General features: G+C 40.6%; 1 protein-coding gene, 1 long non-coding RNA gene and 1 pseudogene across 2 annotated transcripts; all 3 read left to right on the forward strand.

Moving 5' to 3' along the window:
* The first annotated feature begins 2,674 nt into the window (after window positions 1–2,674).
* Window positions 2,675–5,633, forward strand: LOC140330470 (uncharacterized). Its single transcript, XR_011920747.1, has 3 exons — window positions 2,675–2,956; window positions 4,527–4,562; window positions 5,334–5,633. It is a non-coding gene; the product is annotated as an uncharacterized lncRNA (long non-coding RNA).
* Window positions 5,634–10,106: 4,473 nt separating this feature from the next.
* On the forward strand, window positions 10,107–12,576 carry LOC140330469 (E3 ubiquitin-protein ligase TRIM39-like). The gene has a single exon (XM_072410610.1). It carries the CDS (start codon window positions 10,134–10,136, stop codon window positions 11,718–11,720), a length of 1,587 nt encoding a protein of 528 aa, XP_072266711.1. The 5' UTR covers window positions 10,107–10,133; the 3' UTR covers window positions 11,721–12,576.
* A 10,971-nt stretch (window positions 12,577–23,547) lies between these two features.
* Window positions 23,548–25,304, forward strand: LOC140330471 (E3 ubiquitin-protein ligase TRIM11-like; annotated as a pseudogene).
* Window positions 25,305–26,661: the final 1,357 nt, after the last annotated feature.

The following is a 26,661-nucleotide window of genomic DNA, read 5'->3' on the forward strand; positions in this document are numbered from 1 at the left end:
GTCATTTCACTCTCAGTTTCCGCCGGGTGCTCAAAAGTCAGGTATGTCTTGTAGTGTGGTAATAGTTGTAAAAGAAGTAAAAGAAGTATTACTATTAGGGTAAAGTGGTAAAAGAAGTATTACTATTAGGGGGAGGTTGAAGGGTAGTATTACCTATAGAGACTAGGTCAGTAATGGTTACTGGAGTTCTTTTTAAGTCCTGGTCTAGGTCTTGATGGGCACTTTTATAACTTTTCTTACCTTTATCAATGAAGTTGGATTCAGTCATGTTTTCAGATAAGACAGGTACAGGCTGTTGTGGGGGAGACAAAAAAAGAGCCATTCCTTGTTGTGTATTTGTGTGGGAAGTTGTTCTAGATTGAGTACCTGTTATACCTGGAGTAGAGGATGATAATACTGGGGATTCCCATCTATATGCTCTTCTATTAATAAATGTCCATTTGTCACAGAAGCTAATTGCACCTCAGTTTGAAACCATCTCACTAAGATAAAAATATCTACTTGAAAGAAAATCCATGCTATACTGGCATATTAACCCCTCTAGCGGGAATCCCGCTAGGATAAAAATTGTGAATGTATATTATATATTTGGTAATTTTGCACTTTATATGTGATCGCTTAACCAGGGGGGTCGGCAAACTTTTATATTACCTCTGGGGGTACAATACACTGAATAAGCAATAAGAGTTACGCATCTTCCTCTCTCCTATTTTTCTCAAACACATTAGGCAGCGAACCGAGCAGATGGTCTGAGGGTCTAAGAAGGTTTTTTAGCGAATGTTTGGTGTAAGAAAATTTGAAAGGGGTCAAACGCTTTTTAATCAGATGATAATCAGCAAGTGGTTGGTTCATGAAGCAACCAGGGAATAATCAGATTGTGGTGATAAATGGAAAATTGAGCTCTAAATGTTCACGTTATTAATTACTATTCGCTGCACCAAGATGGGCATGGTGACCACCTTTATGTCAGCTTTATAGAAGTCCTGGTCAATCAGCTAAAAAAGTGCAGGGTAAGGTGAGGGTCATATAGGTAAAAGGAAGGCTCCTTGAAATGCCCACCTCTACCACCAGAAAGCAGACATGCATCACTAAAGAAGAGTTCAATTGGCGGGATGGATACACAGATAGGAAGCCATAGCTGGGCACTGACAGTGGGGAATTTGAGGTGTGGCTGCTCAGTAATGACTGGTAGGGACTAACAGGCATATAGGTGGGTCAGGGTAAATGTTTCTGTGAAGCAGGGCTGGAGTGAGAGTAAGGAATACCACAAGGATCTAATCGGCTCTTATCCTGACAAGAAGCATGCAAATAGGAGAAAGCTGAGAGAAGAGCTGCGGGATGAAATGGGCTCAGATGATGATTTATTATTGCTGGCCACAAGACTGAGTACATCTAACACTTCAAAAGTGTAGTGTGGGGGACATCTCTGGACTATATTGGATTAAGGCAGCAAAAACGAGCTTCATTACATTTTATTTTGGTATTTGTGGATGGATTTTAGCATTAGGTAAGTGTATTCCAGGCAAATAGGAAAATACATAGATGAAATACATATATGAGAGATGATTAACCCCCCTAGCGTTCTAATGCTGTCCAGAATTGCATGCAGAAAGCAGTACATTTTTTTTCATGGAAATTTATTTCGTATGTTCAATGGGTAATCTTAATAATAAACTTAAAAAAACACAGAACAAAAAATAAAAGAATATTTAAACATGTAAAATAACTGTACAGTAGAATGTATAATATATATATATAATATAATTATATATTTGTTATATGAAGGTTTTTTTGTATTGAATCCAATACAAAATGATTTGAATTTCCAGCCGATAAGTCCCGGCCCCACCGATGTATGCACTGCAGTCACCGAGAAACCCCGTTGGACATCCTTGCATTCGCCATCTGGAGATCTAAGAAGACGGACATGTGCCCTGCGGGGACCAGCACGACGCCGGGGGACAGCGACAGAGCAAAGTGGGCTTTTTTTAAGGTTAAAGTTACCCCAAGTGTGACTCCAGATTTGCACTTAAAATCCACCCGCACACTCCGGATAACTGCTTGGAAGGTTAATATGCTGTCCAGGATTCACCAGAACAGTTCTGATTTCCAGCTGCCATCACAATGTCCTGCAATGTTCTGGTGTTGCCCCTGCTTCAGGTATTCTGTACTAGATGTCTCCATTTCCCCCCTACAGTGTATGGCTAAGTCTGCACAGAATGTTTGAAATTCCCATTCATTTCATTGGGTCGGTCCCTGTCACAGGGTTTTCTTGACGAACTGTTAAGAAAACACATCCTGCAACATTTGGAAAGAGGTAAAATTCCTCAAAAACTCCTAACAAAAACCCTCTCAAAAACATGTGCCCCCATTCATATGAGTGGGCGTTTAGAGGGGCATTTAGGCATTTTATTTCTCTGCCACAAATCTTGTCCTGGGTCAAGTAACTCCTAGTCACATGGTTGCTTTTCCTCTACTGGAGGAAGAACCCCCACCATCACCCTATGGGCTATATTATTATTAAACAGTATTTTTATAGCACCTACATATAAAGCAGAGCAGTACATTAAATATATTTATCCAATACCTGTCCACGTCCCTCTGACTGGACCACGTGCGCCTCTGCATTTGTTTTGTCCTTTTTACTACTTACAAATGTTGGCATCTACACAATTGGTCTTGTCCTTGTAATATTGAAGAAGTTCCACAGCCTTCCAAGCTGCTTCATCAGTTCTAGCAGTATAGGAGATACCCCAGGTCCATTGAATGTGACGCACTACTGTACCAGAGGGCCTGCTCACAATCTGGGTGCTGGCCCCTTTAACTGGTTTCCCATGAATCCTTGGGCCCATGTACACACCCACTGGGTATAAATTCCAGGGTTTTACTTCCTGAGGTGATCAGAGAGGTCACATCTGATGAGGTAAAGGTAGCTGGACAAGTCATTTTCAGCCAGGTATGTGGGCAACCAGAGAGCTATTGGCAGACCCAGCTACTGCTTGCAGTAGCTTCCTAATTATTATCCAGATGCCTTGTTTCCAGTGGGGTGGCCTGTTGTCCCCAGGCCTGGCTTACCTCTCCTTGGTTTCCATGGCTGGTCTAGACCTCAGTGTGAGAGGCTTTGATCACCATGGAAACTGCAAGATCAGCTTCTGAGAGGTGACTCACTGATTTACTACTGCTGAACAGTTCTAATGTCTGTGCTATATTGCCATCTAGTGGCCATGCTCTGTAAGTGCATGGTATTCTGTCCAAGCCATAGAGTTTACATTGTGTTCAGTTCATTTTCTTATTTGGTGCTCATAGCTGACATTGTAAATGTTACTGATCTTTGCTATTCTGTATTTATTTGTGTATTTATTGTGTATTCACTTAGTAAACCATTAGTTTCAACTGCTCCCTGTTTGTCATTTGGCTGATTTGCCTAACCTGTTACACTACTGCTAGATATTACTGACTAATTGCCTAACTAAATTTAACTAATAATCATACATTGGGTGTCTGTGTCTGTTGGAGTATTTGTAAGCTTTATATCTCAAAACAGTAATAACAATATATACCATCAATAAACAGCAATGAATACACGTAACAAGCACATAGCAGAGTCCTGAGAAGAATTGTACACAGATATACCCGGGTATATATACAGTCTATAACCACAAATACCTCCAGTACTGATCAGTGTCAGGATGAGTTGCAAAGGCCTCTGGAGTTGATTGTAACAAAGATGTCCTGATGAGATGATCCTCAAAACAGCAAGGAGATCCTCCAACCGGCAATTGGGCTGTGTATGCTGTGATCCTACCACTTAGACCCTAGCAAGCACACTAATCTGCCAATGCAACCGCACCTCTGCTACCTATGGGCCATCCGATGCCTAACCTATGCTAGATGTAACTAGACAGAGGGTGCAGATCAGCAAAGATAACTGAAAGGGCAGAGAATACAGAGGGAATTATTATAATAATGCACTACACACAGACAAGGCAGTCAGTGTGTTCTGGAAGGAATGCAGGCACCTACCCCTAGCTGAGCACATGTTCTCATCTCTGTCCCTGTACTTCCTGCATTTCTCTATATCCTGATGGGGTTTCCCAGGCCACTATCAGGGGCAGGAAAACTTCAACAACTTTATTTGCTATTTACAAAGTTACACTTCAGCAAGCAGATAGAAAAAGGCAGACCCCTACACTCACTTAGCTGGGTAACTATCACCCATGTGACTTGTGTAGTTGTTTGGGGGGGGGGGGGGCATATACTTGCCCACAGTAGAGGTAGGAAGACCATGATTGGCAGCATTAGGGCCAGAGAAAGCTGCGGCAGGCGGTTCAGGGAGGGAGACTGGAGGGAAACACCAGGAAGAAGCCCGTTATGGGAGATAAAGCTGCCTGGAATTGATCTCTAGTTCATACAGCAAAAACACAACTAGAGGCTACTAACATTTTATTCGTTCACAATCTTAAACATCACACAATGTCACTGATGTAACTATAACCTTTCTGTTTTCTTTACATTCCTTATTGTAGACCCAGTGATGTCATCGCTGTGCTTCTCAAAGCAAGGTAGGTAAATCATGGTTGGTGGGACAGCGCTTCCTAAAAAATCAGCATAACTCTCTCCCAGAGAAGTCCTCTCAGAACACACAGTCAAAATTCAACCAGTGGTGGTCTCTAAGAGATTCATACAAGTATCTAAATGCCTTGATAGGTGAATATCAGTCTTAATGAGTGAGTAATCCTAGACTGGATTCAATTGTGTGCAAACTACCCTAGGCACCGTCCACCTAACATGCAGACCTTACCTGATTGACAGATATGAAATCCAATAAATGAATGGAGGGTAAGGCTGGAGGATGGAAGGCGACATTAAACGTTATAAGCTAGAAATGTTATTATTTTATAATATTTATAGTATAAAATTATACTATATATCTGGATTTGAAGCTTTGCTCTCTTTCCATCCAAGGATAGATGCATAGACTTTTTTTTTTTTTTTTTAGTCGGTCTTGGCATGAGATGTAGGTGTGTTAAACTTTTGTTATTATTAGGATAAGATAGTATTGCGGCATTCTTTTCTTCTTATTAACACATTAGACTGGAAGAAAAACTACACTAATTGTACAGGATGTTCTGGAAGAGAAACTACTCCAGTTGTACAGGATGTTTACACACCCGACATAATGAAGCAGATTACTTTTTTTTTTTTTAAGTTAGATTTCCTCGGAAAGTTCTTCTACAAAATGGGAGTCTATGATAATTCTTATGCTATGATATGACATGCTAGTCTTTTCTCTCTCATTCCCCCCCCTTTTGGTCATTCTATTGACCATACAGACACCTACTTAGGCATGGCGCCTGTTGTGGACACCCTGCCCGCAAAGCCATTCAGCATCTGGAGGTCAGAGAACTAGGTGGGTATCTTGTTCTTATATACACAATTGGGAGTCTCTTTCTAATCCTCAAATCTCAATTCCCTTAACCAATTATCAGGATTTAACTGGGATAACCATGATAACATACCAATCATACTGCTTGGTTATCTGGACCATATGTTTTTTTACCCCATATTGTCTAAAAAGGAGTACTCTGGACTAATCTCATCCCAGCCCCTCACCACTAGTAAACAACACATATATATTATACACGTTTCGTGTTTTTTTGCAGAGAGACGTGTATCCAGGTGTGTCCGCTCTTGTTTATCAGATGCCAGTGTTGTACTTGGTAGGGATCATGGATCATTCAGCATGGGTTCCAAGGTTCATCTGGTTTTTATCACCACACAATCTCCTGGTTTGAGCTTGTGGGATCCAGAGATTGCATTTGGATCTGGAATAGAATCCAATACATATTTATGCACCTTATTTAGACATTTATGCAGAGAGGCGACAAAACCGTCGTATCAGAGAATAGAGTGCTTTCAGCTGTTGGGTAAAGTACGGTCCTGTTCTAGGGGCCATATTTCATAAGGTGAGAGCCTAAAATTCTCTTTAGCTGTTTAGATTGAATGCAATACAATAGGCAGGCATGCAGCCCAATGTTTCTGAACTTTAGCAGCAATTTTGGCAGTCCTAATTTTAATTATACCATTGAGTCTCTCCACCTTTCCACTACTTTGAGAAATATATGGTATGTGGAAGACTTGTGGGCCCCAAATCTGCAGACAAACTCAAGTCATTACCTTGCTGCTCTTTTATCAGAACTTTAGCTATCAGCCAGGCCTCAGGCCATTCAGAAAACATGTCTACACACACAAGCACATATTTAAATGTTCCCTCTTTTGAAAGCTGTATAACATCTATTTGAAGTAGATGGTTAGAAGGGGTAATCTTGGTATAGGTAAGTGTCTACTAGTGGTCTTTACTACTTGGTTAAGTTTATGGCATGAACAGGTAAGGCAAGAAATCTTATATCTTGCAGCAAAGGCTGTAAATCCAGATCTATCCAGTCCTTCTTTAGTGTAATAGACATTGCTTTTTTACCTAGGTGAGCAATGCCATGCAAAAGATGAGCCATCATGGGGTACAATGAGCGGGGCAAGCAATGGGTCTGACCATGCAACATCCAGTTTTTGTTTCCTCCTCTGAGGCCTGTTCCTGTAATTTTGCTAGGACTTCCAAGTTCACAGGCCCTTTATTATCTATGATGTCAGATAACATGGTGCTTATAGGTGCTATTGGCAGGAAAGCATCTTCTTTGGCTCCCTCGTCTGCCTTTACATTACCTTGTGCTTCTGGAGTCTGAAGCTTTGTATTGGCCAGCACGTTTACAATGTTTACCTCAGGAATTTGTAGTCCTGCAATAGGCTCTCCCATTAATTAGGCATTTCTAATTGGCATAACTGTAAATGCCATGCAGGGACCTTAGTCTTATGCTATGCCAAATGCATAGTATCCATCTGTCCAGACAGTATCTCTGCTACCTTGGACAGAGTACATGCTTCTATCAAGATTTACAATTCAGCTTCCTGAACTAACACATCAGAAGGTAAACTCTGTTTAATAACGTCATCAGTTACCACTGCATATCCGGTATGTGGAGGAGGGGAGGACTTTGCCCCAAAGAGCTTACATATCTTTGTAGATTTCTGTAGCTACAGACTGAGAGATTAGCCCAATCCTGTATGGAAGAAAGTGAATTCACCTCGATTCTCTTTAAGTTTCATTTCTCTCTTTTGCTGTCGGCAATGGCGTCTGCTGATCTGAGTCAGGAGCTGGAGATTCCATCTGTCTAAACATTTATACAGATCCTGCAATGCTGAGATGTGGACATAAGTTCTACCGGGTCTGTATTGATCGTGTGCTGGATACACAGGAGGGGTCTGGAGGTTATTCCTGTCCTGAATGCAGAGACACAAGAGGGCAGCCAGGGACGGCTTAATGTAATGTTTGGAGCCTCACCACGTGTGGGAAGGGCTACTGTCAATTTTTACATGCATTCAACTAATTCAGCAAGAGGACAGCCAGGGACAGCAGCTGACGGTGAAGGTGCAGCAGCCAGAATTGGAATAAATGGTTGTGGAATCCTATTTAGACATTGCTGGATCTTCCAAAGATAAGCATGAGTTTTAAAAAATGTCACTATTTTTCCACCCTTGTTTTATGTGTTTATTACTAGAAATTATTTAATACTTTAAAGGATAGGGTAAGGGACCCAGGGAACCTTTCTTCGGAAAGGGGAGATAAAAGCTGCAAACATAAAACATCTAATGTGTTTCTAGTTGATGCCTTGGGTACAGCCCCAAAGGTAAATGGAGGTTTGCTCATTACTGTGCTTAAGGGAGCTGTAGTGGATGTCATTTCACTCTCAGTTTCCGCCGGGTGCTCAAAAGTCAGGTATGTCTTGTAGTGTGGTAATAGTTGTACAAGAAGTATTACTATTAGGGGTAGGTTGAAGGGTAGTATTACCTATAGAGACTAGGTCATTAATGGTTACTGGAGTTCTTTTTAAGTCCTGGTCTAGGTCTTGAAGGGCACTTTTGTAACTTTTCTTTCCTTTATCAATGAAGTTGGATTCAGTCATGTTTTGAGATAAGACACGTACAGGCTGTTGTGGGGGAGACAAAAAAAGAGCCATTGCTTGTTGTGTATTAGTGTGGGAAGTTTTTCTAGAGTACCTGTCTTCTAAATAGAGGATGATAATACTGGGGATTCCCATCTATATGCTCTTTTATTATTAAATGACCATTTGTCACAGAAGCTAATTGCACCTCATTTTGAAACCATTTTACTAAGATTAAAATATCTACTTGAAAGAAAATCCATGCTATAATGGCAAATTAACCCCTCTAGCAGTAATCCCGAGTCAGACTCAGGGTACCTAAAAGCAGGATTAAAATTGTGAATGTATTACATTATAATATTTATATATTTTTTAATTTTGTACATTATATGTGATTGCCTAAACCAGGGGTTGGGAAACTTTTATGGCCACTAGGCCAATTCAGGGGTGGGCCTGAGCACACTAGGCTGGACTCGGAGCCCTGACCTTTTGGTTCCACCCACCATCAGGAAACAATTGAAACTTAAGGCTGAGCCATTTGATGAGGAAGAAGGAGTTACTAATATGTGTCATCTTCTTTACTAAGTGATCAACTTGGGGTTTTGTGGTCTGTAAACATCTGAACCGGAGTCTAAAAATCCAACTGTTGGATAAAGAATGTGATGCCAGTAAGACCAGATGGACCACTGCTGCAGCACGCTTTACCTCCCATGGTGCTCATTGTGCATGCAATGTTACTCAGCTGCCCCCAGAAACTCAGAGCTAGCTTTTTATTTTTATTTTAAATCCTTCTGTCCCCTGCAGTACCTATTGTTTGACACAAAATGCCATCAGTGCACCAGAATGATGGCCAACATCACCTAACTGAGAAGATTGAGGGAAGAGGGTAACTGGGGTATCCATGGCCCTGCCCACTGAGCATATGGTGCTGATGCAGATAACATGCTGATGTCTTTTAATCAGCAATCTGCTTCATCCAAACCCACCCACCTCTGGGAAAAGACCAAAGAGGAAGAGGACCTATTGTTTCATATAACTGGCCTATGAACGCAAGATAAACTAGGAATAATCCGAAACAAGGTTTTACCTTGCCTACCAAGTAATATTTAGGAGCTTGTAAAAGTTTGCAGTACAGAGTCTGTGTCAATTCTCCAAATGAGAATTCAACAGGTGGTAAGCTGTCCTGATCCTCCAATCCCAACAAGGAGACTGTTCTCTCCTCTTCTCTCCTTGCATGGTTGAAATAAGTAGCCAAAGATTATTGCCTGGGGTATTCAAAACCAAGAGTGAAATCTAGAACAAGGCACAATATATTAAATTAGAGTAAGGAAAAGAAAGAGAGGGCTTTCTAACACATAAACATTGTTTACTTCTTAATAAAGTTAACATATGGCAAAACCGCAAGAAAGGCTAAAATCACACAACACTTAGTACTTGGCCCATAGGCCCCATAGAAACCCTGCATGATTTTCTGATATATTGATATCCAGTAGTTGGTTGCTGTCATTTCAGTATTGCCCGACACATTTCACTTAAGCGGGCTTCCTCAGGGGTAAGGTTGACATTTAAACTAGATACTAATCATATTTCTTATATAATACAAATTATATTATATATATACAATACAAATAAATGTAGACATTAATAGATTTACTTAGAAAAGGGAAAAGACATACACGCAATGCACACTAAGGGAGAGTTCATATTGGCTCAGTATGAACCAATCCCACACAGGTCCCTCCGCTGGGCACCTCACACCACTGAGCTGTTACCTAAAGAACCAACATCTGCACATTCAACAGCTGGCAGCGGTGGGCAGTATTGGTACGGCTTATTGCGACCCCCCATTTATTCCTCATGGGGCGGCTGCAGGCACTTTTAACCTTTCCCCTGAAGCAAGGGTTCTCTGGCATAAGGAAACGGCACCACAACCTCACTGTCAGTCTGAACATAGGAGTATGAAGAGCGAAGTAAGACAACAAGTCTGTAGTTCAGTACAAAGTCTACAATCCATAATACGATATTTATGTTTGCTGTTTATACAGACTGAGAGATTAGCTCAACCCCACCCTGTACGGATGAATGTGAATTCACTCGATTCTCTTTCAGTTTCATTTCTCTCTTCTACTGTCAGCAATGGCGTCTGCTGATCTGAGACAGGAGTTGGGCTGTTCCATCTGTTTGAACATTTATACAGATCCTGTAATGCTGAGATGTGGACACAACTTCTGCCGGGTCTGTATTGATCGTGTGTTGGATACACAGGAGGGGTCTGGAGGTTATTCCTGTCCTGAATGCAGAGAAGAGTTTCAGGATCGGCCTGCACTCCATAGGAACATAACACTGCGTAATATAGTGGAGACTTTCCGATCTACTCAGACAGATCAGCAAGAAACCGAAATCTTCTGTACTTATTGTATTCACTTTCCTGTACCTGCTGTTAAATCCTGTCTGCATTGTGAAGCTTCTCTGTGTGATAATCACCTGAGAGTCCACAGCAAGTCACCAGAACATGTCCTAACTGACCCCAGCACTTCCATGGAGAAGAGGAAATGCTCCGTCCATAGGGAACTCCTTAAATATTATTGCCCTGCGGATGCCGCCTGTATCTGTGTGTCCTGTAGGCTGGTTGGAGATCACCAGGGACACAAGGTGGAGATGCTGGATGAGGCCGCAGAGAAGAAGACACACAAACTAAGAAATGTTCTGCAGAAACTGACTGCAGAGAGAGAGGAGACTGAGAAAAGAGTCCAAAGTCTGCAGGAAGACATGATAAATGTACAAGAAAAATCATCTGGTTTAACAGAAGAAGTCACCAACCTGTTCAGAGACCTCAGGAGACAGCTGGAAGACCTGGAGAAGAGAGTCCTGAGTGAGATCTCCAGGCAGGAAGCGCACCTTTCACTATCATTGTCTGATATGATCCAACAGCTGGAAATAAAGGAGGAGGAGCTGGCCATGGAGATTGATGACATTGAGGACCTGTGTAACATGACTGACCCACTGACTGTCCTACAGGAATCAGACACATGGGACTTGTGTGATACTGAGCATGGAGATAATGAGGACAGAGAGAGACTTGACGAGCTCCTCCATGATGGAAGATCTCTGGATGTGGCTGGGATATCACACACATTACACACAGGGGTATCTGATATGATAAAAGAAGTAAATGCATGCTACAATATTCAGGAAGCTGCAGACATATTACTGGATGTGAATACTGCTTATAATAATCTACAGATATCAGATGACATGAAAACTGTATCCAGGTCAGATAAGAAGCAGAATCGCCCAGAAACACCAAAGAGATTTCAGGATTATAGTCAGATATTAGGCAGCAGAAGATTCCCCTCAGGGCGACATTACTGGGAAGTGGATGTCAGTAATTCAGAGTGGTGGGCAGTCGGGATGTGTTATCCCAGTATAGACAGGAGAGGAAAGAAGTCATATATTGGAGATAATAGGAAGTCCTGGGGTTTGTACAGGTATTACAGGAGCTGTACAGTAATGCATGACAGTTATAAAATCCGGTTACCTTACAATATCTCCAGTAACAGAGTCAGGGTCTATCTGGATTATGAGGCCGGGCAGTTGTCTTTTTATGATATGTGTGACCCCATCAGACACTTATACACCTTCACCACCTCCTTCACTGAGCCCCTCCATGCTGCGTTATGGCTGGGGGATGGTGGAAGTATAAAGATATCTGGGGGGAATTAGGAGATGTAAGACATTTTAGAGAATTTATCAANGGACTGAGGACACAGCAGGCAGCAGATTTGGTGTCATTGTTCGGATTGGAAGAAATGATTGCCACAGCTGGAACATTTGCTTTTTGTTTTATTAGGGTAACAAATGTGTATTCATCACACTGATATCTGATGTTTTAGTCAAAACAAGGAATCAAATATAACTCTTATCAGGTTATTTTTTGCTTCCTGTGTCCCATTTTGCTGATTTTCCCTTACTTCCTGTCAAGGAGATGAAACAGGAAATGAGATAAAATCTCTAAAAAGTGAATAGAATCCCCATCTTTCAGATCTGTCAGTGAAACATGGGTCTCCAGGGGATGATTTATCTGAACCCTTCACTGTGGTGCCAACCCTAAAAATTACATTTCCTATCACTTGCTGGACATGGATAAGAAGAGGCTTTGAAGATGTGAGATTTATAGACATGTCCTTGAAGCAGTAACCATAAAGGTAATTTGTATCTTATATTGCCGGATCTGTTTGTGGTGGAAAAGGTTGGGGGCCAATACATGTGAATCAAGCTGATAGGATATTGGTGAATGTGTGCAAGGAAAAGCTTTCACATGTCAGTAAATTTACTGACTGTCAGTAAGAAGGAGAATAAAGTCGGATGGAGATAAACATGTCATATTATAAGACAATGCATAGCAGGTGTCACAATGATCCCTCTGAGGTTTATTACTAATTTGTGTTTAATATTGAACCCTTCAAATGTCTTCTTTTTTCATTGTAATACAGATCACATATCATATTAAGAATATGTCAGCAAATCTTGGTAATGGTTTATATATCATTATAAATCAACAATAAAACTTTAGAAGCGATTGTTCTGATCTGATATTTGTAAGGTGTGAAAGGAAAGGGGGTCTAGGGGGTTGTTGCCCCATGAGATACTCGTGTATATATATATATAACTGGGTATATATCACTGATACCTATCACTAGGTATCACTGATTATCACCTATATAAACCAATATTTCACACATTGGGTCTGGTTTACTAGAATTCTCTTAGGTTAGAGAAGAGAGACCATTAACACAGAATCTAGATTGAATGTCTTAAAAATTTGTTGCTTTTAGCTGGCAAATGTTTTCAATCCCGAACCAGATCAAAGCAGATAATAGTAAGAGTAACTGAAAGTTCAGTGAAATTAAGGTAATGTAACTACAGTGCGTGTACCCACAAACAAAATATGACTGACAAAAATAATATTCTAGACATGTGCACAAAACTATAATAACACATCTGCTACCTCATCAACCATTTAACAATTGCGTCTGGTCCGCTATGACACAAGTGACAGTTTCAAAGTTTTCACACTTAATAGCGGACACTAGTAAAAAAAAAAAAAAAAACATTTAAAAAATGCATGTCTTCATTCCTCAGCAAATCACACAAGAGGGCAGCCAGGGACGGCTTAATGTAATGTTTGGAGCCTCACCACGTGTGGGAAGGGCTACTGTCAATTTTTACATGCATTCAACTAATTCAGCAAGAGGACAGCCAGGGACAGCAGCTGACGGTGAAGGTGCAGCAGCCAGAATTGGAATAAATGGTTGTGGAATCCTATTTAGACATTGCTGGATCTTCCAAAGATAAGCATGAGTTTTAAAAAATGTCACTATTTTTCCACCCTTGTTTTATGTGTTTATTACTAGAAATTATTTAATACTTTAAAGGATAGGGTAAGGGACCCAGGGAACTTTTCTTCGGAAAAGGGAGATAAAAGCTGCAAACATAAAACATCTAATGTGTTTCTAGTTGATGCCTTGGGTACAGCCCCAAAGGTAAATGGAGGTTTGCTCATTACTGTGCTTAAGGGAGCTGTAGTGGTTGTCATTTCACTCTCAGTTTCCGCCGGGTGCTCAAAAGTCAGCTATGTCTTGTAGTGTGGTAATAGTTGTACAAGAAGTATTACTATTAGGGGTAGGTTGAAGGGTAGTATTACCTATAGAGACTAGGTCAGTAATGGTTACTGGAGTTCTTTTTAAGTCCTGGTCTAGGTCTTGATGGTCACTTTTATAACTTTTCTTTCCTTTATCAATGTAGTTGGATTCTGTCATTTTTTGAGATAAGACACGTACAGGCTGTTGTGGGGGAGACAAAAAAAGAGCCATTGCTTGTTGTGTATTAGTGTGGGAAGTTGTTCTAGATTGAGTACTTGTCTTCTAAATAGAGGATGATAATACTGGGGATTCCCATCCATATGCTCTTATTAAATGACCATTTGTCACAGAAGCTAATTGCACCTCAGTTTGAAACCATCTTACTAAGATAAAAATATCTACTTGAAAGAAAATCCATGCTATACTGGCATATTAACCCCTCTAGCGGTAATCCCGAGTCAGACTCAGCGAACCTAAAAGCAGGATAAAAATTGTGAATGTATTATATTATATATTTGGTAATTTTGTACTTTATATGTGATTGCTTAAACCAGGGGTCGGCAAACTTTTATATTACCTCTGGGGTAGGCAAACAATACACTGACTAAGCACTAAGAGTTACGCATTTTCCTCTCTACTATTTTTCTCAAAAACAGAAGGCAGCGACCCAAGCAGATGGTCTGAGCATGTAAGAGCGTTTGTTAGTGAAAGTTTGGTGTAAGAAAATTTCAAAGGGGTCAAACGCTTTTTAATCAGATGATAATCAGTGAGTGGTTGGTTCATGAAGCAGGGCTGGAGTGAGAGTATAGAATACCACAAGGATCTAATCGGCTCTTATACTGACAAGAATGATGCAAATAGGAGAAATCTGAGAGAAGAGCTGCGGGATGAAATTGGCTCAGATGATGAAGATTTATTAATGCTGGCCATAGGACTGAGTACATCTAACACTTCAAAAATGTACTGTGGGGGACATCTCTGGATTTTATTGGATTATAGGAGCAAAAACTGGCTTCAATACATTTTATTTTGGTATTTTTGGATGGATTTTAGCTTTAGGTAGGTGTAATCCAGGCAAATAGGAAAATACACAGATGAAATACATATATGAGAGATGATTAACCCCCCTAGCGTTCTAATGCTGTCCAGAATTGCGTGCAAAAAGCAGTACAATTTTTTTCATGGAAATTTATTTCGTATTGTAGACCTATAATTCTTATTATAGATCTACTGAAATATGTCCAATGGGTAAATTCATTATTAAACTTAAAAAAAATAAAAGAATATTTAAACATGTAAAATAACTGTACAGTAGAATGTATAATATATATTTATTTGTATTGAATCCAATACAAAATGATTTGAATTCCCAGCCGGTAAGTCCCGGCCCCACCGATGTATGCACTGCCCTCACCGAGAAACCCCGTAGGACATCCTTGCATTCGCCATCTGGAGATCAAAGAAGACGGACATGTCCCCTGCGGGGACCAGCACGACGCCGGGGGACAGCGACAGAGCAAAGTAGGTGGGCTTTTTTTAAGGTAAAAATTACCCCAAGTGTGACTCCAGATTTGCACTTAAAATCCACCCTGAGTCACACACGGGACAACCGCTTGGGAGGTTAATATGCTGTCCAGGATTCACCAGAACAGTTCTGATTTCCAGCTGCCATCACAATGTCCGGCAATGTTCTGGTTTTGACCCTGCTTCAGGTATTCTGCACTAGATGTCTCCATTACCCCCCTACAGTGTATGGAAAAGTCTGCACAGAATATTTGAAATTCCCATTCATTTCATTGGGTCGGTCCCAATGAACTGTAAAGAAAACACATCCTGCAAAATTTGGAAAGGGGTAAAATTCCTCAAAAAGCTCAAAAACTCCTAAAAAAAAGCTCCATGTGCCCCCATTCATATGAGTGGGAGTTTAGAGGGGCATTTAGGCATTTTATTTCTCTGCCACAAATCTTGTCCTGGGTCAAGTAACTTCTGGTCACATGGTTGCTTTTCCTCTACTGGAGGAAGAACCCCCACCACCACCCTATGGGCTATATTATTATTAAACAGTATTTCTTTAGCACCGACATATAAAGCAGAGCTGTACATTAAATATATTTATCCAATACCTGTCCACACCCCACGGACTGGCCCAGGTGCGCCTCTGCCTTTGTTTTGTGCTTTTTACTACTTACAAATGTTGGCATCTACACAATTGGTCTTGTCCTTGTAATATTGAAGAAGTTCCACAGCCTTCCAAGCTGCTTCATCAGTTCTAGCAGTATAGGCGATACCCCAGGTCAATGGAATGTGACCGACTACTGTACCAGAGGGCCTGCTCACAATATGGGTGCTGGCCCCTTTAACTGGTTTCCCATGAATCCTTGGGCCCATGTACACGCCCAATGGGTATAAATTCCAGGGTTTTACTTCCTGAGGTGACCAGAGAGGTCACATGTGATGGGGTAAAGGTAGCTGGACAAGCCATTTTCAGCCAGGTATGTGGGCATCCAGAGAGCTATTGGCAGACCCAGCTACTGCTTGTAGTAGCTTCCTAATTATTATCCAGATGTCTTGTTTCCAGTGGGGTGGCCTGTTGTCCTCAGGCCTGGCTTACCTCCTGGTCATCTCTTTGGTTTCCATGGCTGGTCTAGGCCTCAGTGTGAGAGGTTTGATCACCATGGAAACTTTTTTAGATCAGCTTCTGTGAGGTGACTCACTAATCTACTACTGCTGAACAGGTCTAATGTCTGTGCTATATTGCCATCTAGTGGCCATGCTCTGTAAGTGCATGGTATTCTGTCCAAGCCATAGAGTTTACATTGTATTCAGTTCATTTTCTTATTTGGTGCTCATAGCTGACTTTGTAAATGTTACTGATCTCTTCTATTCTGTATTTATTGTATATTCACTTAGTTAACCATTAGTTTCAACTGCTCCCTTTTTTTTGTCATTTAGCTGATTGCCTAACCTGTTACACTACAGCTAGATATAACTGACTAATCATCTAACTAAATGTAACTAATATTCATACATTGGGTGTCTGGTAAAGGTAAACATTAGGCATATATATATATCCTGGAAGAAATAAGCTCACTTAGCTGGGTAACTATCACCCATGTGACTTGTGTAGTTGTTTTGGGGGGGAGGGGGGGCATTTCCTTGCCCACAGTGGAGGTAGGAAGACCATGATTGGCAGTATTAGAGCCAGAGAAAGCTGCGCCAGGCGGTTCAGGGAGGGAGACTGGAGGGAAACACCAGGAAGAAGCCCAGTATGGGAGATAAGCTGCCTGGAGTTGAGGGTCCTTAGAGATCTCTAGTTCATACAGCAAAAACACAGCTAGAAGCTACTAATATTGTATTCATTCACAATCTTAAACAACACACAATGTCACTGATGTGTTAAAATTTGGAAGTCTAGCAATGTTTTAACCAGGTTGAGGTTGAATCTGCTCATAGTTTTGCTTTCCCTGGTTTCTCCCATACCCCTCCTTAACATACCAATTTAATTACTAACTATAACCTTTCTGTTTTCTTTACATTCCTTATTGTAGACCCAGTGATGTCATCGCTGTGCTTCTCAAAGCAAGGTAGGTAAATCATGGTTGGTGGGACAGCGCTTCTTAAAANGGGGGGGGGGGGGGCATTTCCTTGCCCACAGTGGAGGTAGGAAGACCATGATTGGCAGCATTGGAACCAGAGAAAGCTGCGGCAGGCGGTTCAGGGAGGGAGACTGGAGGGAAACACCAGGAAGAAGCCCAGTATGGGAGATAAGCTGTCTAGAGATCTCTAGTTCATACAGCAAAAACACAGCTAGAAGCTACTAATATTGTATTCATTCACAATCTTAAACAATACACAATGTCACTGATGTGTTAAAATTTGGAAGTCTAGCAATGTTTTGACCAGGTTGAGGCTGAATCTGCTCATAGTTTTGCTTTCCCTGGTTTCTCCCATACCCCTCCTTAACATGCCAATTTAATTATTAACTATAACCTTTCTGTTTGCTTTACATTCCTTATTGTAGACCCAGTGATGTCATCGCTGTGCTTCTCAAAGCAAGGTAGGTAAATCATGGTTGGTGGGACAGCGCTTCTTAAAAAATCAGCATAACTCTCTCCCAGAGAAGTCCTCTCAGAGCACACAGTCAAAATTCAACCAGTGGTGGTCTCAGAGATTCATACACGTATCTAAATGCCTTGATAGGTGAATATCGGTCTTAACGAGTGAGTAATCCTAGACTGGATGCAATTGTGTGCAAACTACCCTAGGCACCGTCCACCTAACATGCAGAGCTTACCTGATTGACAGACATGAAATCCAATAAATGCAAGAGGCAGGGCCAGGGACCCTCAAACTGGGGAAGAAAGGAATAGATGATGCTGGACATTCTCCAGACAGGAAATGAAGGGAACTCAATCTGAACTGCTGCAGCTTTAATGCACATTTTGAGAGTCTCACAGGGTACAGTGAAATCAGGGTAAGAAATTTCATTCCAGGATATGAGCCAGGAGTAAGGTTGGAGGGCAGATTGAATGGAGGGTAAGGCTGGAGGATGGAAGGCGGCATTAAACGTTATAAGCTAGAAATTTCATTATTTACTATATCACCGAATTTGAGGCTTTGCTCTCTTTCCATCCAAGGATAGATCCATAGTTTTTTTTTTATTTGGTCTTGGCATGAGATGTAGTTTATTATTAATAATAATAATAATAATAATAAACAGGATTTATATAGTGCCAACATATTATGCTGTGCTGTACATTAAATAGGGTGTGTTAAACTTTTATTATTATTTAAACTTGTTATTAGGACAGGATAGTGTTGCTGCATTCTTTTAGTCTTATTAACACATTAGACTGGAAGAAAAACTACCAATTGTACAGGATGTTCTGGAAGAGAAACTACTCCAGTTGTACAGGATGTTCACACACACCCAACATAATGAAGCATATTGTCTTATTTCCCATGGAAATGGAAAATGGAGTCTATGATAATTCTTATGCTATGATATGACATGCTAGTCTTTTCCTTCCCATTCTTCCCTTTTGGTCATTCTACTGACCATACAGACACCTACTTAGGCATGGCACCTGTTGCGGACACCCTGCCCAGGGCAAAGCCATTCAGCATCTGGAGGTCAGAGAACTAGGTGGGTATCTTGTTCTTATAAACATAATTGGGAGTCCCTCTCTAATCCTCAAATCTCAATTCCCATAACCAATTATCAGGATTTAACCAGGATAACCATGATAACATACAAATCATACTGCTTGGTTATATGGACCATGTGTTTTTTACTCCATATTGTCTAAAAATGAGTACTCGGTAAGGATCATGGATCAATCAACCTGGGTTCCAAGGTTTATCTTGTTTTTATCACCACACAATCTCCTGGCTTGAGCTTGTGGGATCCAGAGATTGCATTTGGATCTGGAATAGAATCCAACACTTGTTTATGCACCTTATTTAGACATTTATGCAAAAGGGCCACATAACCTGTCATATCAGCATAAGTGCTTTCAGCTGTTGGGTAAAGTACAGTCCTGTTCTAGGGGCCACATTTCAGGTAAGGTGAGAGCCTATAATTCTTTTTAGCTGTTTATATTGAATGAAATACAATAGGCAGGCATGCAGCCCAATGTTTCTCAACTTTAGCAGCAATTTTGGCAGTTCTATTTTTTATAATATCATTGAGTCTCTCCACATTTCCACTGCTTTGAGAATGAGAATTATATAGAATGTGGAAGACTTGTGTAATATTTAAGGCATTTCTGATAGGACATCCCTATTGAAATGGGATCCTTGTTCTGACTCTTACCTTAGGGCTCCAAATCTGCAGACAAACTCAAGTCATTACCTTTATGCTGTTTTATCATTAACTTTAGCTATCAGCCAGGCCTCAGGTCATTCAGAAAACATGTCTACACACACACAAGCACATATTTAAGGGTTCCCACTTTTGAAAGCTGTATAACATCTATTTGAAGTAGTGGGGTAGAAGGGGTACTCTTGGTCTAGGTGAGTGTCTACTAGTGGTCTTTACTACTTGGTCAGGTTTATGGCATGAACAGGTAAGCATGAAATCTTATATCTTGCAGCAAAGGCTGTAAATCCATGATCTATCCAGTACTTCTTTACTGTAATAGACATTGCATTTTTACCTAAGTGAGCAATTCCATGCAAAAGATGAGCCATCATGGGGTACAATGAGCGGGGCAAGCAATGGATCTGACCATGCAACATTTGTATTGTCTTTTTTTGTCCCCAGCTCTATCCAGTTTTTGTTTCCTTCTCTGAGGCCTGTTCCTGTAATTTTGCTAGGACTTCCAAGTTCATGGGCCCTTTATTATCAATAATGTCAGATAACATGGTGCTTATAGGTGCTATTGGCAGGAAAGCAGCTTGTTTGGCTCCCTCGTCTGCCTTTACATTACCTTGTGCTTCTGGAGTCTGAAGCTTTGTATTGGCCTGCACTTTTACAATGTTTACCTCAGGAATTTGTAGTTCTGCAATAAGCTCTCCCATTAGTTAGGCATTGCTAGTTGGCTTACCTGTAAATGCCATGCAGGGACCTTAGTCTTATGCTATGCCAAATGCATAGCATCCATCTGTCCAGACAGTATCTCTGCTACCTTGGCCAGAGTACATGCTTCTATCAAGACTTACAATTCAGCTTCCTGAACTTACACATCAGAAGGTAAACTCTGTTTAATACGCCATCAGTTACCACTACATATCCGGTAAGTGGCTACCCATCCTCAGTAAGGTATCGGGAACCATCTAAAAAACAACTTAAAATCGGGATTAGTTACATATATAGTTGGATTATATATTTGCTGATCCCTGTGTCTCAGTTTGTATAAATTCATAGTAATCATGTGCATTCACTTTCTTGAGGCACCCTAAACACATGGAAAGAGTGTAGCAAGATTTCATATATTGCACCTTCTGATTGTTAAATTGGTAGGTGTAAGTAAAACATCCCCATATTTAGCCAGTCTAGCTGCTGACAAATGCTTTGTATCATGCTTAATATTTCATATATAAAGTAAGTGTGTGATCCAAGACAGTCTGCTTCTTTTTCCAGCAATAATGCACATGCTGCCAGTGCTCAAACACAACCTGGTGATCCATTTAATACATCATCTAGCTGACATGTGAAATATGCCAATGGTCCCTCACTGTTTTCATACTCATGTAGCATGGTCAGCATTCTTATGACAGCAAAGCTAAAATGGTTTGTATTCTGGGAGGGGAAGTGGAAGCTGACAATAAAGCTGTTTTCAGTTCTTTCATACCCTGGACATGATCTTTTAACAAATTGGAAGTGTTTTAATTAAGTTAATACATAATTATTAAGGAGGTGTTTGGTATCCACTCTCAGTTGTACCCTACTCGACCCATTTATCAAATGTTTGCTAAAAATACAACTTTTACAGCTTACTTTAATTTTCTTTATTACCTGTCTTAGATTAGGAAACCGTTTCTTTCCCAGCCGTTTCCCCATCATCACAGCACAGAAGCAAATCATCCACATACTGTAATATTATTGTACTACCTTTTCTTGGAATCCATCCATTTAGTACCTCATGCAATATTTGGTTGTACAGGGAGAGTTTACTCCTCCATGTGTAAGATGCGTCCAACATCTTTGCATGTTCTCAAAGGCAAAAAAAGTTAATAACTATCTGGGTGCAAAGGAACAAAAAAGAAAGTATTAGTTAATTACAGAGAAACATGCAGCTGTTGGGAAGTATCTGACCCAACCTAATGAGGGTTTGCTACCGCTGGAGTGTCTGCCTCTACTATCTATTTACTGTTGCTAGCTTCACCCTGGTTTGTGTTTCAGCTCTTCCTCAGTAAATTGTACCCAACCTCACTCCTGGCAACCAGGTTCGTTAAGAGGAAAGGATTAAGGAAATTTTGGACTCATACCCACACAGGTACAAATTACACATACATATACAGATCTCACACACATGTGTACACATCTGAGGTTTGAGAGATGGAGCTTGTGACTTACTAGACAATGTAACTTAGCACTGCGTAGCAAGGGAAGAACCCCGGTAAGCTATATAGACTTAACCTGCCAGCTGGGTCATGTTCCAATCGCTCTAATGCAGTTAGCGAGTTGCTGGTCGAATCGACATCTGTCCATCCCAGAAGTTTCGGCATCAAATGTCAAGGAAGAAATTTTTTCATTAAAGAAAACGTCAGCTGTTAGGTTAATATTATGATTGTAAGAGAACAGACACCAGGTCTGATAGTTGCTATTCTGATTTATTTAGAAAAACAGTGTTATTTATACAAAGTAAAGTAGGTGGTACAGAAATTAAAGGTTTGAAGTGATAAGTGACTATTTAGGAATCCTGAGTGATTGATGTTCCTAAACAATTTATGGCCTTAAAATCTTGGGAATCTCTTCACAGCTCCCCAGGTGGCCAGTTGCCTTGTTCCTATTAACACATTAGAGTAGAAGAGAAACTACACTAGTTGTACAGGATGTTCACACATCCCCCATAATGAAGCAGATTACTTGTTACATTTCCCATGGATAGTTCTACAAAATGGGAGTCTATGATTAGTCTTATGATATGATGGTCTTCTCACCCTGGTGGCGCTATGATTCCTCCCACCGACTTCTATGCCAATACAGGACACTAAAGCTACGTACACACGTCAGATTTTTATCGCCCGATAATCGGCATCGGCCAATTATCGGGCGAAAATCTGCCGTGTGTACAGTCAGTGTCGTCCATCGTCCGGACGACCGACCTGCCGGATCCACGGACGATGGACGACAGCCGATCATAATGAAAGAGAAGGGGAGAGCGCGCAGCAGGGTGCCGCTCCGTCGCTCTCCCCCTCCCCTCTCCATAGAGCATGAAAGGTGCTGTATGTACAGCACCGTTCATGCATCGTGCACTCCCTTGTCCTTGGAAAGGATCGTGAAAGATCCTTTCCAACGACAAAAATTGGCAGTGTGTACGCAGCTTTAGAGTTGTTGAAAAACTGCAACATCTGGAGCTTTTCAGGAGAGCAAAGATTCAGCTGATTAGTGGCCAAAAAGATAAGTATTTTATGTATATCTAATCTAATCCCCCTCCTATATATCTATGTACTGCAATTTACTTAGCCTAAGTATTAGATGTTGTAGCTGCTTCAGATTTCTTTCTTTAGGCTTTTCCCCCTCATTTAAATATCAGGGATGCTGAGGCACCCGGGGACAAGGATGGGCCATAGCCATGCTCCTGTAATAGCAGCTCCCAGGTGAAGAGTCATAACAGCAATATGTACAAACAAATCAGCCAATGTTACAGTCCCAGTGTCATGCAACAGGGCCAGCCATCTATATAGAATTTGTGAAAAGTCAGGAATGACTGGTAGGAAAAATAGGTCATGGGGCCCAGATTCCATGCCTGTGTGTTTTTGTTTGCTGCTCATGAGACCAATCGGCCAAGTCGGGAGATTTTATGGTTAAATAAATCCGGTGCCTTCCGTACCTCTGATAGCCTATGTGTGTGTGTACATTTCTTACATGTGTAGGAGGGGATGTGGATGTCTGAAAGCTCTATTTACTTTGTTATTCCTGGAGCCTCCCTTCAGGCTGTAGTGCAGTGCACAGTCTGCAATTCATAATACAGTATTATTATTAATAATTATAATGAACAATATTTATATAGCACCAACATATTACGCAGTGCTGTGCATTAGAAAGGGGGTTGCAAATGACAGTCAGATACAGACAGTAACACAGGAGGAGAGGACCTTGCCCCGATGAGTTTACATATCTCTCTTTGTAGATTTCTGTAGCTACAGACTGAGAGATTAGCTCGGTCCAACCCTGTATAGAAGAATGTGAATTCTCCTCGATTCTCTTTAAGTTTCATTTCTCTCTTCTGCTGTCAGCGATGGCGTCTGCTGATCTGAGACAGGAGTTGGACTGTTCCATCTGTCTGAACATTTATACAGATCCTGTAATGCTGAGATGTGGACATAACTTCTGCCGGGTCTGTATTGATCATGTGCTGGATACACAGGAGGGGGTTGGAGGTTATTCCTGTCCTGAATGCAGAGAGGAGTTTCAGGATAGGCCTGCACTCCATAGGAACATAACACTGCGTAATATAGTGGAGACTTTCCGATCTAATCTGCCAGATCAGCAAGAAACCAGAATCTTCTGTGATTATTGTATTCACTCTCCTGTACCTGCTGTTAAATCCTGTCTGCATTGTGAGGCTTCTCTGTGTGATAATCACCTGAGAGTCCACAGCAAGTCACCAGAACATGTCCTAACTGAACCCACCACTTCCATGGAGAAGAGGAAATGCTCCGTGCATAGGGAACTCCTTAAATATTATTGCCCTGTGGATGCCGCCTGTATCTGTGTGTCCTGTAGGCTGGATGGAGATCACCAGGGACACAAGGTGGAGATGCTGCATGAGGCCGCAGAGAAGATGAAACGGACTAAGAAATTTTCTGCAAAAACTGGCCGCAGACAGAGAGAAGACTGAGAAAAAAGTCCAAAGTCTGCAGGAAGACATGAGAAATGTACAAGAAAAATCATCTGGTTTAACAGAAGAAGTCACCAACCTGTTCAGAGACCTCAGGAGACAGCTGGAAGACCTGGAGAAGAGAGTCCTGAGTGAGATCTCCAGGCAGGAAGAGTAGCTTTCACTACCATTGTCGGAGGTGATCCAACAGCTGGAAATAAAGTACGCCGAGCTGTCCAGGAAGATGGGTCAGATTGAGGAGCTGTGTAACATGACTGACCCACTGACTGTCCTACAGGAATCACACACATGGGACTTGTGTGATACTGAGGATGGAGATAATGAGGACAGGGAGAGACATGAGGAGCTCCTCCATGATGGAAGATCTCTGGATGTGAGTGTGATATCACACACATTACACACAGGGTTATCTGATATGATAAAAGAGGTAAATGCATGCTTCAATATACAGGAAGCTGCAGACATATTACTGGATGTCAATACTGCTCATAATAAACTACAGCTATCAGATGACATGAGAACTGCATCCTGGTCAGATAGGAAGCAGAATTGCCCAGAAACACCAGGGACGTTTCAGTATTTAGTCTGGTATTAGGCAGCAGGAGATTCTCCTCAGGGCGACAATACTCGGAAGTGGATGTCCCCAAATTAGTTTGGTGGATAATAGGGATGTGTTATCCCAGTATAGACAGGAGAGGAGAGCAGTCAACAAGTGGTAATAATAAGAAGTCCTGGAGTTTGTACAGGTGTTACAATGACTGTACTGTAATACATGACACAAATAAAATCTGGTTACCTTACAATATCTCCAGTAAAAGAGTCAGGGTCTATCTTGATTATGAGGCCGGGGAGTTGTCTTTTTATGATCTCTGTGACCCCATCAGACTTTTATACACTTTACCACTTCCTTCACTGAGCCCTCCATACTCCATTATGGGTGGGGATTGGTGTGATTATAAAGATATCTGGGATGGGTTAAGAGATAGATGAATTTTACCAGGGACTGAGAATACAGCAGGCAGCAGATTTGGTGTTAGGATTGTTCCCATCACTTGTTGGACATAGATGAGGGGTGATGAGGTGAGGGCTTTAGGATTTATAAGCATGTCTGTAAAGCTGTACAGCGTTTCCATAAAGGTGACTTGTATCAAAAACTGCCACGTGTCATGTTAATGTAAATTTCATGTAATTGTACCCATTGTCAGTAAGAAAGGGAGTAAAGTCATCTGTCAGATAGAGATAAACATGACATCTTAGTGGACAATTCATAACAGGTGTGACAATGATCCTTCGGAGGTTTATTATTTGATTTGTGTTTATTAGTGAACCTTTTTAATGTGTTTTTCGGTGCACTATATATCTCTTATCATAAAGAGCATTGTTTTTCAACCTTTTTTTGATCCACGGCACATTCTGTTCATTGAGAATGTTACAAAATGACACTCTGTAGCTTATTACAGTATATATAATGACAATATAGTTTCCCAAGTTATTTATACTCCAAACCAGGGCCTGTTTAGAAGACTTGGATCAGGGGTGCCCACATTTTTTTGGCTTGTGTGCTCCTTTTCAAATGACTAAGTCAAAATGATAATAAAAATGCTTAAGATATATATATATATATATATATATATGCAGAGTATACTTTATATTTAAAATATATATTGTCTACCTTACAGAACAAAATGAACATGTATGGCACAATACAATTCTTTTTTTTTTTACTTTAGTTCCACTTTAAAATTATCCTTTTGCAGATTAAAGTTCACTTTAAAAATTAAAAACAAATGAACATGTGCAAATTCCTGGCTCAAATAGTTTTATGTTTTATTAGCCCAATCACCCCACTAGCTGTGCATACGTGTAACACAGGGCTTTATTGGAAACAACCTGGAGACTCCCACAATAAATTCAACAAAATACATCTGCCACAAAATTAAAAAAAAAACGATAGCACATGTCATATCCTCATGAATTATATGGAGGATAATTCATGCATATGTGGTTTTCATGTTTTGTTATCATTTGTTTTTAATTTTTGTAGTAAAGAATTTTCAATGGTACTGGTATTGTTAAATTTTACAACTGTTAGTTACTCAGCAACATAGTCATATTATATGTGTGTGTGTGTGTGTGTGTGTGTATATATATATATATATATATATATATACTGCATTTAAAGTCCCTCGACTTTTCTTTTTTTATTATTTGTAACACAGGACTTGCTAAAAAGCTGCTAAGCTTTAAAATAATAGAGTTCAACACATTTTGTGCAAACTGTCATATTTTAGTTTTTAAATTTTATTTTGTACTTTTCATTCTTGTCTTGTAATGTAAATCTCTATTCCGTTTAGTTATATTCTAGAATGGTGCATGGTTTCTTCAGTACCAAATAACATGTTATACCAAAATATTGATCTGAGTAAAAAAGGGTAGGAAAAAATTAGGCAGCTTTAAAGCCTTTGTCAAACATTTGGCAAGTGACATGCAGCAGCCAGTGTACAAAAAAAA

The sequence above is a fragment of the Pyxicephalus adspersus genome, chromosome 5, assembly GCF_032062135.1.
Source record: "Pyxicephalus adspersus chromosome 5, UCB_Pads_2.0, whole genome shotgun sequence".
Lineage (NCBI taxonomy): Eukaryota > Metazoa > Chordata > Amphibia > Anura > Pyxicephalidae > Pyxicephalus > Pyxicephalus adspersus.

Coding starts and splice junctions, on each gene's coding strand:
- LOC140330469 (XM_072410610.1), top strand. CDS start 10,134: ATGGCGTCTGCTGATCTGAGACAGGAGTTGGGCTGTTCCATCTGTTTG.